Here is a 13840-nt window from a genome sequence, read left to right on the forward strand (position 1 = left end):
ACTATTCCAACACATTAGTTACACTCAATTCTACCTAGCAGGAAAGCCACGGATTGTGACAAAGCTTTCAATAGGTAAGCGAAAGGGAGTTCAAAGAGATGGAGCAGTGCACATATGAGAGGGGAAGCCTGACTCCATGTTAAGCATTGCAGCTGTTAGCTGTGCTGCTAAAGGTCAAGTAAAAATAAGGCGTCTGTGTAGTTGGGGCTCCAAGTCCTATGGCATTTAAGCAGCGATGGTTCAGAAAAATCCTAGGAATGACATGGAATCAGTGCAGTTTGCCAATTACAGTTGCAACATGCTGAAAACCCGCATGTAACAATTACATAATGCAACCAACCTGGTTTGAAGGTCAGAAAGAGTAAAAATCCAGCAGCAGGATTAGCTTGGTAAAATTAGCAGCTTGTGAAAAGCTGGAGTTGTGCTTATTAATGCACAAAAATCCAGGGGAGCTTAATCCTGGGAAAGGAAGGTGGCTCAGAATGTGGGCAGTTGTTAACAAGTAACCTTTGAGCAAGTTTCAAAGATTGCTGAGAGATTGGTTTGATTGTATCTGAAAATTAATGTACTCTGGGTGATGACTGACCATTGTCTATCACTCGTACTTGCCTCGTGTTACATTTGGGATGTTTGAATATAATTCATATTTACCCTTTCAGAGTGTAACAATTTGTTTTACAATCAATAATCTTTGTAACTTTGTGAAGACTTTATTTGCAATAAACTCGTTATTCTTTACTGACTAAAGGAGACATGATTGTATTTCATTTAGAATTAGAAACAATTCAATCTAAAACCATATAGAATTGGTCATGGTAAAAATGTATAATCAGTGGAGGAATGGGACTAGAAATGAATCCAACAACTTTGATTATGACAAGTGCCTCATTTGATTTGTGAAAGCAAAATACAACTTGCACTTGATAGCACGTCAACAAACGAGCAGCATATTAAAACCTGTATAAAGTCATGCTTCATTATAGAAGTAATCAGATAGTAGTCACATCAGCATATCAGCCTGAAATCTGAAAACACTCCAAATTGGCAAGGTTCCTTGATCTAACAATTAGACTCAGCAGGATCTCAAAAAGTCTTTACTTCAAACAAACAATTCAGTTTCTCGCCTGAAAAGGAACAACTTCAATACAGGTCATATTTGGCAGAACACATTACGCATTATATGATTTAATAAAATAGTCATTAAAAAGAATACTATTTTGAGATTTACCAAGAGCAATAGATAGGGAAATACTAATGGATGTACAAACAAAATTAAGAATAGTTTAAGCACACAAGTCTCCATAACTGAAATGAAATTAAAAACTTTCACTCCCCGTCCTATTTCAAATACCATTAGTTGCAAGCCAATACAGTTAAATAGAAGTAACAATATAGTTGAAACTTAATGATGGTACAGAGCTTTCAAATGATGAACTTTTAACTGAATTTCAAAAGAACTTTATACCTTTAGGGCCATAAAGTTTGTGGCCACTGATAGACATTAGATCAATCTTCATTTTGTTCACATCCAGAGGAATTTTGCCAACAGCCTGTGCAGCATCCGTGTGGAAAAATACTTTCTTAGCTTGACAAATACGACCTACAACAGACACAAAATAAGTGAAGGTGTACCAAGAGATAAAAGAGCTGAACATCAGTATTGGGCAGTTCATCTCAATTGATAAATCTCAAGCAAACAATTTATTCTTGGCAATTCACTTTCCCTCCTTTGCTGTTGATATTGCCAAGTTGTTAGTGTACAGTTTTACAGAGCCCAGGAACTCTCCAGTGACTCAAATGATCACTCTTTACATGCAAGTCCACAGCGAGTCAGAGCCTGACCTCATACAATGAGCACAAACATGCCTCCTTCCGCAGGTGTTCATAGGTGCATGAATCTCACTTGATTTCTTTGCTCCCCAGCCCAGATCTCTTAAGAAAATCTCAGGAAATACATTTCATTTGAAACATCATATCGATCTGAGAGGGAAAAAAAGGCACTCTGGTCAAACTATCCACTCATTGGTCATCTAGTGGGTTAAGCCTTCTTTCTCTTCGACTATTGAATTGGAAACCCAGGCTGCCATCATAAAGAAAGGGCCCCTATTGTAAACAGAGGGGCCAACAGCCCCAATGCAAATCCTTTGAGAATATGCTATTGTTCAATTCTATTGCAAATCATATAAATTAAAATAATTAGAATCAGATTCTTGAGAAAGATGCTCAGGTGGCCTCCTAAATTGAAGGTATCAATCTTGGTTCAGTGGTAGTTCTTTGGCATCTGAGTCAGAAGACGGTGGGTTCAAGTCCCATTCCAGTGAGATAAACACAATACACAATGACACTAACTTAGTCGTTGAGATGTACAGCACAGAAACAGATCCTTCGGCTCAACTCCCCCATGCCGACCAGATATCCTAACCTAACATAGTCCCATTTGCCAGCACTTGGCCCACATTCCTCTAAACCCTTCCTATTCACATAACCATCCAGATGCCTCTTAAATGTTGCAATTGTAGCAGCCTCCACCACTTCCTCTGGCAGCTCATTCCATACACTTACCACCTTGTGTGAAGTTTCCCTGAAGGTCTCTTTTATTCTTTCCCCTCTCACCCCAGGGAAAAGACTTTGTCTATTTACCCCATCCATGCCTCTATAACGTCACCCCTCAGTCTCCGACGCTCCAGGGAAAACAGCCCCAGCCTGTTCAGCCTCTCCTTATAGCTCAAATCCTCCAACCCTGGCAACATTCTTGTAAATCTTTTCTGAACCCTTTGAAGTTTCACAACATCCTTCCGATAGGAAGGAGACCAGAATTACACACAATATCCCAAAAGTGACCTAACCAATGTCCTGTACAGCCGCAACATGACCTCCCTACTCCTACACTCAATACACTGACCAATAAAGGAGAGCATACCAAATGCTTTCTTCACTATCCTATCTACCTGTGACTCCACTCTCAAGGAGCTATGGTCCTGCACTCCGAGGTCTCTCTGTTCAGCAACACTCCCCAGGACCTGACCATAAGTTCTGTTAAGACTTACTTTCCCAAAACGCAGCACCTCCCATTTATCGAAATTAAACTCCATCTGCCACTTCTCAGTCCATTGGCCCATCTGATCAAGATCCCATTGTAATCTGAGGCAATCTTCTTCGGTGCCCACTACACCTCCAATTTTGGTGTCATCTGCAAAACTTACTAATCGTATTTCCTATGTTCACATCTAAGTCATTTATATAAAATGACAAAAAATAGAGGACCCAGCACCGATCCTTGTGGCACTCCACTGGTCACAGCCCTCCAGTCTGAAAAGCAACCCTCCACCACCACCCTCTGTCTTCTACCTTTGAGCCAGTTCTATATTCAAATAGCTAGTTCTCCCTTTATCCCGTGAGATCTAACCTTGCTAATCAGTCTCCCATGGGGAACCTTGTCAAATGCCTTACTGAAGTCCATATAGATCACATTTACCGGTCTGCCCTTATAAGCCCTCTTTGTTACTTCTTCAAAAAAACTCAATCAAGTTCGTGAGACATGATTTCCCACGTACAAAGCCATGCTGACTATTCCTAATCAGTCATTGCCTTTCCAAATACATGTACATCATGTCCCTCAGGATTCCCTCCAACAATTTGCCCACCACCGACATCAGGCACACCGTTCTATAGTTCCCTGGCTTGATTTCCACCTTTCTTAAATAGTCATACCATGTTAGCCAACCTCCAAGTCTTCTGGCACCTCACCTGTGACTATCGGTGATACAAATATCTCAGCAAGAGGCCTAGCAATCACTTCTCTAGTTTCCCACAGAGTTCTAGGGTACTGCTGAGGTCCTGACAATTTATTTACCTTGATGTGTTTCAAAACATCCAGCACCACTCCAACTACCTTTATGCTCAAAGGGTTCAGTGAATCTATCCTCTCCATACCTGACATATGCGTCCCTCTTTTTCTTAACCAAAACCTCAATTTCTCTAGTCACCCAGCATTCCTGACACCTACCAAAATATACTGTCTCTAGATTCTCATTATCTCATTTCTGAAGGCTTCCCATTTTCCAGCCATCCCTTTACATGCAAATATCTACCCCCCAATCAGCTTAATATCGTCAAAGTTAGCACACCTCCAATTTAGAACTTCAATTTTTAGATTTGGTTTATCCTTTTCCATCACTATTTACAAACTAATAGAATTATGGTCCACTGGCCTCAAAGTCACCTGCCCTGCCTTATTTCCCAAAGGTAGGTCAAGTTTTGCAGCTTTTCTAGTAGGTACTGAGACTGGGCTGCATTTTTGGAATCAGTCTCTCCAGTGAGATGTTAAACAAAGGCTCTGCTCTTAGTAGGCTTTCAAGATCTGATGGGACTATTCTGAAGGGCATCAGAGTTCTCCCTGGTGTCCTGGCCAATATATTTATAACAGAATGAACATCACAAAAGTATGCTATCATTACCACATTAATCTCTGTAGGACCTTGCAAGTAATTCTTGCACTTCCTACGTTACTGATTATAAAGGATTTTGGGATTGTCTGTTGACTTGAAAGGTACTAAGTAAGTCAAAGTTATTTCTGTCTTAATAGCTTACTTTTCTTTCAGGTTTCAGTTATCAGTGAGTTCATCCAGTGAGCAATTGTGACATTCAGGCAGAGATACAAGAATTGGTTTAAGAAGAGCTAGCTTCAATGACAGTACAATTGTTTGTGACCAAAGTTATGGAGATGATAGCAGCCAGCCAAACATAGACTCCTGAACAATATTTAATCCACTCTGCACAATATAACATGTAATTTAGTGCTGATACTGTATAAACCATGCTTACACACCTATCTCATCTATAGGTTGCTTGACTCCAATTTCATTGTTCACAGTCATTATTGACACCAAACTCGTATCTGGTCGAATTGCCTCCTCGAGTTCCTAGTTAAGAAAAATCCCACAGTCAGAACATCAAAAAGCTTTCTTTTTCCCTCTCTAAGCTACCTTCTGGCAAACTGCTGTGTGATCTAATTGGCTTTAGATGACTATCTTTCAGTTAATGAAGATGCTGAGGGGATCAATTTTTAAACCAACACAATGCAAGATAACCATGACTGAAAGATTTTCATAGTTATAACTCTTATCATTAAGCCAGAGGGCTGTGGAATCAAGTTCCACTGCAGATTCTTGATCGTACAACTCAGGCCTTTTTTGTAAAAAAGATATTCACTTACAGGATCTAGGCGTTACTGGCCAGGCCAATATTTATTTTTCATCCCTAACTGCCCACACAGCAGTTAAAAGTCAAGCACATCATTGTGGGTCTGGAGTCACATGTAGGCCAGGCAATGTAAGAATGGCAATTTTCTTCCTCAAAAAGACATTAGTGAACCAGACAGGGTTTTCTGACAACTCACAATGGTCACCATTAGATTCATAATTCCAGATTTTTATTGAATTGAAATTCCACTGTCTGCCATGGCATGATTCAAATCCAGGACCCTAGAACATTAATCTGGGTCTTTGGATTAATCGTCTAGAGATGATACCACTAGACCACACACTCGCACTTTCTGGTTGCTCTTTCACACAGATTGCCCATATCCGCAAGCTATAAGGAGTTCTCAGGAGTCTATAACCTATATCGATTAACATGCTTCAAGTGTTAATTTTTTCTGAAATATCTGTCACAATTACAACCTACCTTTAAATCTACAAGTCCATTGGTCTTTACTGGCAAATAAGTCACATCGAAACCCTCAGTCTCAAGCATACGGCATGAATCCAATACACACTTATGTTCTGTCTGGCTTGTGATGATGTGCTTCTTCTTGGCTTTATAAAATCTTGCAACACCCTAATAATAACAAAAGGAAGAGAAATAAATCTTAACTTCTGAAAGTTGGGGAAATATAACTGATCAGAAATGGATCCCCACTTAAAGAGCTACACAAAATATAGTAATAATTCACAATTATTCAATGGATCAGGTAGCATCCATGGAGAGCTAGCTAGCTAATTTTGAGTCTAGCTAACTTAGACTCAAAACACTGGCTTACTTTCTCTCTATGGATGCTGCCTGACCACTGTGACCTCTAGTATTTACTGTTTTCAGTACAGATTCCAGCATCTGCAGTAATGTGGTCTTAAATATTATCTTACTTTTCTTTTTAAACAGCAAATAATTAAGGCTTAGATTAGGAGGTCAGTTTTCACCCCTTTTTAGTACAGATTAATGGTTAATCCAACTGATGTTTAAAATGAGTAACTACCCTATTTACTCTTGTTGGGGAATCCAGACCATTGCATTATTATCTTTCAATGAGAGCTAGGTTGTTTTGAGTGATGTGAGGAAGCACCGAGGGGAAAATATAGAGCTCTCCAACGAAAAGGGAGACAACTATGAGGCTGGGATCAATTAAAAAACTCATAATGGAGATTGACCAATTTTGTTAGGTAAGAATTATGGAGCCAATGGAATTCAGGTAAAATCAGAATATATGGCTCAATCGGCTCGAGGAGATGAATGACCTTGCCAGTTCTACTTTATTTCAGCAATACATGCTAGCTTAGCAAAGCTGCACAAGATCTAGCCCATATACTTTAGTCTGACATTGCATCAGGATTCCGACTACATGCGATATAAATCCAAAGTATAGAATGATGTTAAACATGTAACAAGATGTGACAGAGATTAATAATCTTCAAGGATGAAATAGTTAAGGTCAAAAGGCCTTCCTCATCTAATCTTATCCTACGATGTTGACAAATCGAGCAGCACATTATATGCAAACCCTGTGCCAACATTCACCAATAATACAAGCTATTTCACAAAACATTTGGCATTCTTTGGGATTTCCTGTGATGCTTTATAAAAGATAAAATTTCTTTCTGCCTCTCAAATTCAATAATATAGGTCAGTCTTCACCAAACTGTAAACCAATCATCAGCACAAGTCATATTTTGGTCCAAACATGAATGCAACACATACAAATAAGGCATAAAAACTTAACATTTAAAAAAAATCAGAATCCCTGAAAAAAATACAAAAAATTGCTAACAGATTTACACCTTCCATATTTCTGCAAACCTGAATTGAAGAGTCAGGAAATTCAATCATTTCATAAAACAATTAATAGTTTAACTGAGATGCAGCTATCATTTAAAATAAAACTGTATAATCACATATTTACACTCCGTGAACGGCAAAAATCAACCAGATTACTTCACATTTTAACCAGAGTCAAATGCTGCACATCTGATGACCTAGCTGAAATCAGATAGGATCTATGGACTCTGAATGACACAGTTAAACATTTCTCAAAACCAAAAAGGTCTGTATAGAAATCTTAGTAATGATAAAACAATGATTCAGGTTAATACATTAGCTATTGCATTTCACAAAGAAGCTCACGTCCTGTCAACAGGCAGATTAACCATCAACGCAGATCAGATTTGCAGCATTCCAAAGATAGGACATACATAACTTTGCATAACACCAATCAGAAAAAAATACCTTAATGGCAATATTGTTTGACTCTGTCGCACCACTGGTGAAGACGACTTCTCTAGGATCTGCACCTATCAGGTCAGCTGTTTGCTGCAGAGACAATTGATTTGGTCAAAAAAAACCGACAAACTCAATAAACAACTTGATTTGTATCCAATTAGCTCACAATAAGAACATCCTTAAACTAAAAAGTGCTTTAAAATATGCACTTCAGACAGCTCAGGCTAAAAGGAACATATTTAATCTCAACTTGACTAAGCGAGTTACAGGAGTACTTTACAGGACAGTTAACATCAAAAGATGTGTAAGTGCCAGTGTCCACCCTAGTCCAACAAAATTAAAAATTACAACATCAGGTTTCTTTGGAGGTACAAGCTTTCAGAGCGCTGCACAGTGGGGCAGGATGATAAAACACAGAATTTATAGCAAAAGATCAAAAGTTTGTGAGAAGATTTGTAGCTCAGGTGCTCATTGTTGTGGTTCTGTTCACCGAGCTGGGAATTTGTGTTGTAGATGTTTCGTCCCCTCTCTAGGTGACATCTTCAATGCTTGGGAACCTCCTGTGAAGCGCTTCTGTGATCTTTCCTCTGGCATTTATAGTGGTTTGTCTCTGCCATTTCCGGTTGTCAGTTCCAGCTGTCCGCTGCAGTGGTCAGTATATTGGGTCCAGGTCGATGTGCTTATTAATTGAATCTGTGGATGAGTGCCATGCCTCTAGGAATTCCCTGGCTGTTCTCTGTTTGGCTTGTCCTATAATAGTAGTGTTGTCCCAGTCGAATTCATGTTGCTTGTCATCTGCGTGTGGGGCTACTAAGGATAGCTGGTCGTGTCGTTTCGTGGCTAGTTGGTGTTCATGGATGCGGATCGTTAGCTGTCTTCCTGTTTGTTCTATGTAGTGTTTTGTGCAGTCCTTGCATGGGATTTTGTACACTACATTGGTTTTGCTCATGCTGGGTATCGGGTCCTTCGTCCTGGTGAATTGTTGTCTGAGAGTGGCTGTTGGTTTGTGTGCTGTTACGAGCCCAAGTGGTCGCAGTAGTCTGGCTGTCAGTTCGGAAATGCTCTTGATGTATGGTAGTGTGGCTAGTCCTTTGGGTTGTGGCATGTCCTCGTTCCGTTGTCTTTCCCTTAGGCATCTGTTGATGAAATTGCGTGCGTATCCGTTTTTGGCGAATATATTGTAGAGGTGTTCTTCTTCCTCCTTTTGCAGTTCTGGTGTACTGCAGCTATCCTTAGTAGCCACACATGCAGATGACAAGCAACATGAGTTTGACTGGGACAACACTACTATTATAGAACAAGCCAAACAGAGAACAGCCAGGGAATTCCTAGAGGCATGGCACTCATCCACAGATTCAATCAATAAGCACATCGACCTGGACCCAATATACCAGCCACTGCAGCCACTGGAGGCTCCCAAGCACTGAGGATATCACCTAGACAGGGGACGAAACGTCTGCAACACAAATTCCCAGCTCGGTGAACAGAACCACAACAAAAGATCATAGTGTCATGGAACTGATATGATACATTGAACACACCTAGATTGCTGTTAAAGTCTTTCATCTTTTAGCATGGGTTTCAGGGATCAATTCATTAATATGTAAATCCCAGAACTTCTTTCAAGTCACATTCCCAAGATAAATTAAGGTTTTATTTTAAAAAAACACTAACATCTCAGCTCAGACAATGCATTAAAAGGTGTGAGGTTGAAGTCGGTCTATATCCCAATTTTGAGTGAGACTGGTTCTATTTCTAAAGTAGGAAATTATAAAATGTTACATGGATTGACTGCCTGTGCACTTTTTGAACAAAAATAGAAAGAATCTGGAAATAAGGTGTGTGTGAGAGTGCAACAGAGTATAAGCTCACCCGTACGCACACCCTCTCATAGGCTTATACTCTGGCGCGCACACACACACACGTCTATAGGGTGAATCTGCAATTGCAGAATTGCATTTGCAACATCAAAAGCAGAATTTCAACTTGCAGCACAGCAGGAGGCCATTCTCCTTTACAAATATTTCTTTTGATCCTTAACCAGAAGTTACTGACCATTGCTCAAGTACTTGACCAACTTCCTTTTAAAATTATTGATGGGGTCAGCTTTTACCAGCTTTTCAGGTAGACCACTCCAGAGCCTGACAAACCCAGTAGGGAAAAAAAAAGTCTCCATTTCTCTTGACCTTTTGGTAATGACTTTAAAATCATGATCTGTTTATTGACCCAATTTTCTGAAGAATCTTCTCTCCTTCAATTAGAAGCAGAGAAAACAAGAATAGAATTAAATTCTTTAGAGAAAAAAAATTGCATGTTGATGGCTGAAGTTAGCCAGAAAAGAAAACAATGAATTGTTTAGAAACTTGCTCCAAGTTTGGGTCTCAACTACCAAGAGCTAGGCAAGTGATTACTTGGCTTCAGTTAGTCCATGTAAAAGAAAGTCTTCAAAAGGAGAAAAAGCAGATAAAGAACCAGTTTTTCCTGCCTACAACCTCCGAGGGCACCTCAAATATCTACTGAACATAATGTAAACAGCAGAAGCAGTAAGCCATGCTGCCTTTTGAGCCTGCACTGCCACTAAATAAGATCATGCTGGTCTTCAAGTTCAATTCTAATTTCCCACACATCCCTTGATTCCTTTAGTCCACAAATCTATCTACTTCAATCCAGAATAGGTAATCACTCTTCTTCAATGGGCTGAGGTGGCTGATGAATCCAATGTATAATGTGCAGACTGCTGTGTGTGGCAGATGGTGCTTGAAGGGTCATGCAGAGGTGGTGTTTCAATTTCATAACTGCATGTTCTTGAAGTCTCTCAATGTATTGAGTGTTTTCCCAAATTATACTTTTTGGCCAGTCACAAACTTGGCCCATTCCAGCTAGTGTCACCCACGTGTTAGTGGGGATGTTTGATCTTCCCAGAGATGTTTCAAGGACATCCCTAAAGCATACCTCTTGCTCTCCTGGGAACCTGGTGTTAGGCATATGAATGCCATATCTCAACCTGCAGTTGGTTTTAAATGATTAATGCCTCAATGCTAGGCAAGACAGCTTCAGAAAGGGCTCTACTATTGGCTTGCCTTTTTGATCATGGGATTGGAAGTTATTCCAGAGGCACCAGTGGTGATAAATTTGAAGACATGTATGAAATAAAACACATACCTGAGTATTCAAAGGGATTGGTGATGGTCAGTAAACCACAACCTAGGATCGGAAAACCTGGCCCTCAGATTTTGCTCAATTAGTTAAAGTCTGAGCTGGTAAGTTGGAAGAGATAATGAATTTCTCTGACTTTCAAAAGTCTCCTTTTACATGCATTAACAGAGGCGAAGTAATCTCTTTCTTGGCATTTGGTAATTGTGATCCAAACTTTGGATAAGATTCTAAACTATTCATTTTTTCTTCTGGCTTACTTCAACCATCAACACGCATTTTTTTCTGAAAACTTTAATTCTGCTCTTATTTTTTTTCCACTTCTAATTGACAGGAAGCTCCTAAGTTACAGAATATATACTTAGGAGGAATGTCAACTAAGATCCCAATTTCAACTTGAAAGCCCTCAACTTGATTCCTCATATCCCATTTCTACCCCATTCATCAGCTGAAAAATAACAAGGACTGAGGTAGAACAATCGTAGGAACATAGCTTCAGGAGCAGGCAATTCAGTCTAACTCAGTCTAAAGCTGCTGCACCATTTAATATAGAGTCACAGAGATATACAGCACAGAAACAGATCCCTCAGTCCAACTTGTCCATGCCGACCAAATATCCGAACCTAATCTAGTCCCATTTGCCTGCACTTGGCCAATATACCTCTAAACTCTTCCTATTCATAGAACATAGAACAATACAGCCCTCTATGTTGCACCAACCTATGAACTAATCTAAGCCCATCTCCCTACACTATTCCATCATCATCCATATGCTTATCCATGGATTGTTTAAATCTCCCTAAATCGGCTCCCTACATTGGCAGACAGGGCATTCCATGCCCTTACCACTTCCTGAGTAAAGAATCTGCCTCTGACATCGGTCTTAAAGCCATCATCCCTTAATCTTTAGTTATGCCCCCTCGTACAAGCTGACATCATCATCCGAGGAAAAAGACTTTCACTGTCCACCCTATCTAACCCTCTGATCGTCTTGTATGTCTCTATCAAATCTCCTCTTAGCCTTCTTCTTTCCAATGAAAACAGACCTAAATTTCTCAGCTTTCCTAATAAGACCGTCCCTCCAGACCAGGCAATATCCTGGTAAATCTCCTCTGCACCTTTTCCAATGCTTCCACATCCTTCTTGTAATGAGGCGACCAGAACTGTACACAAACATCCAAGTGCGACCGCACTAGCGTTCTGTATAGTTGCAGCGTGACATTACAGCTCTGGAACTCAATCCCTCTGCCAATAAAACCTAACACACTGTATGCCTTCTTAACAGCACTATCAACCTGGGTGGCAACTTTGAGGGATCTATGTACATAGACACCAAGATCCCTCTGCACATCCACACCACCAAGAGTCTTTCCATTGACCCAATATTCGGCCTTCCTGTTGTTCTTCCCAAAGTGAATCACCTCACGTTTAACTGCATTGAACTCCATTTGCCACTTCTCAGCCCAAGTCTGCAATTTATCCAAGTCCCCCTGTAATCTGTAACATTCTTCCATACTGTCCACTACTCCACTGTCTTTAGTGTCATCTGCAAACTTACTAACCCATCCAGCTATGCCTGCGACCAAGTCATTTATGAAAATGACAAACAGCAGTGGTCCCAACACAGATCCATGTGGTACATTATTAGTAACCAGACTCCAGCTGAATATTTTCCATCAACCACTACTCGCTGCCTTCTTACAGAAAGCCAGTTTCTAATCCAAACTGCTAAATCACCCTCAATCCCATGCCTCCGCATTTTCTCCAAAGGCCTACCATGTGGGGAACCTTATCAAAGGTTTTACTGAAGTCCATGTTCACCACATCAACTGCTCTACCCTCTTCCACATGCTTGGTCAACTTCTCAAAAAAACTCTGAGGTTATTGAGATATGACCAGCCCTTGACAAAACCATATTGATGATATGAAATCAAATTGTTGCTTGCTAGATGATTATAAATCCTATCTCTTATAATCCTTACCCAAACTAATCCTACAACAGATGTAAGGCTCACTGGTCTATAACTACTCGGACCATCTCTACTGCCCTTATTGAACAAGGGCAAAACATTTGCAATCCTCCAGTGCTTAGGTACTAAACCTGCAGACAATGACGACTCAAAGATTAAAGCCAAAGGCTCTGCCATCTCCTCCCTAGCTTCCCAGAGAATCCTCTGATAAATCCCATCCGGCCCAAGGGATCATTTACCCATCCAGATGCCTTTCAAATGTTGTAATTGTACCAGCCTTCGTCACTTCCTCTAGCAACTCATTCCATACATATATTACCCTCTGCATGGAAAAGTTGCCCTTTAGTCCCTTTTAATCTTTCTCCTCCCACCTTAAACCTATGCCGTCTAGTTTTGTATTCCCCACCCACAGGAAAAGACCTATCCATGCCCCTCATGATTTGATAAACCCCTGTAAGGTCACTCCTCAGAGTCCGACGCTCCAGGGAAAATAGCCCCAGTCTATTCAGCCTCTAGATTAGATTAGATTACTTAGTGTGGAAACAGGCCCTTCGGCCCAACAAGTCCACACCGACCCTCCGAAGAGCAACCCACCCAGACCTATTGCCCACATTTACCCCTTCACCTAGTAGTATGGGCAATTTAGCATGGCCAATTCACCTAACCTGCACATCTTTGGACTGTAGGTGGAAACTGGAGCACTCTGAGAGAATCCACGCAGACACGGGGAGTTTGACGCAGACAGTTGCCAGAGGCGGGATCTGAACCCAGGTCTCTGGCGCTGTGAGACGGCAGTGCTAACCACTGTTCCACCGTGCTGCCCATATACTTATACCTGAAACCCTCTAACTCTGACAACATCCTTGTAGATCTTTGCTGAACCCATTCAACTTTCACATCATCCTTCCTGTAGCAGGGAGATCAGAATTAAAAGCAGTATTCCTCTAGTGGCCTAATCAGTGTCCTGTACAACTGCAACATGACCTCCCAACTCCTATACTCAATGCACTGACCAATAAAGGAAAGCAAAGCAAATGCCTTCTACATTATCCTATTTACCCGTGACTCCACTTTCAAAGGACTATGAACCTGCATGCCAAGGTCTCTTTGTTCAGCAAAACCCTCCAAGACCTTACCATTAACTTATAAGTCCTGCCCTGATTTGCCTTTCCAAAACACAGCATCTTATCTAACTCAATCTAAACATGTATCTCAATTAAACTCCA

General features: G+C 40.6%; 1 protein-coding gene across 1 annotated transcript in view; it reads right to left on the reverse strand.

Annotated features, from left to right (window-relative positions):
- nfs1 (NFS1 cysteine desulfurase) overlaps positions 1-13840 on the reverse strand; it is a 31120-nt gene that overhangs the window by 11303 nt on the left and 5977 nt on the right. The window contains exons 4-7 of the mRNA XM_072556230.1: positions 7498-7581; positions 5686-5838; positions 4829-4922; positions 1466-1600 (exon numbers count right to left, since the gene is read on the reverse strand). Coding sequence (XP_072412331.1) covers positions 1466-1600; positions 4829-4922; positions 5686-5838; positions 7498-7581 — 466 coding nt within the window. The remainder of the gene's footprint in view (positions 1-1465; positions 1601-4828; positions 4923-5685; positions 5839-7497; positions 7582-13840) is intronic.

The sequence above is a fragment of the Chiloscyllium punctatum genome, chromosome 37 (assembly GCF_047496795.1).
Source record: "Chiloscyllium punctatum isolate Juve2018m chromosome 37, sChiPun1.3, whole genome shotgun sequence".
NCBI lineage: Eukaryota > Metazoa > Chordata > Chondrichthyes > Orectolobiformes > Hemiscylliidae > Chiloscyllium > Chiloscyllium punctatum.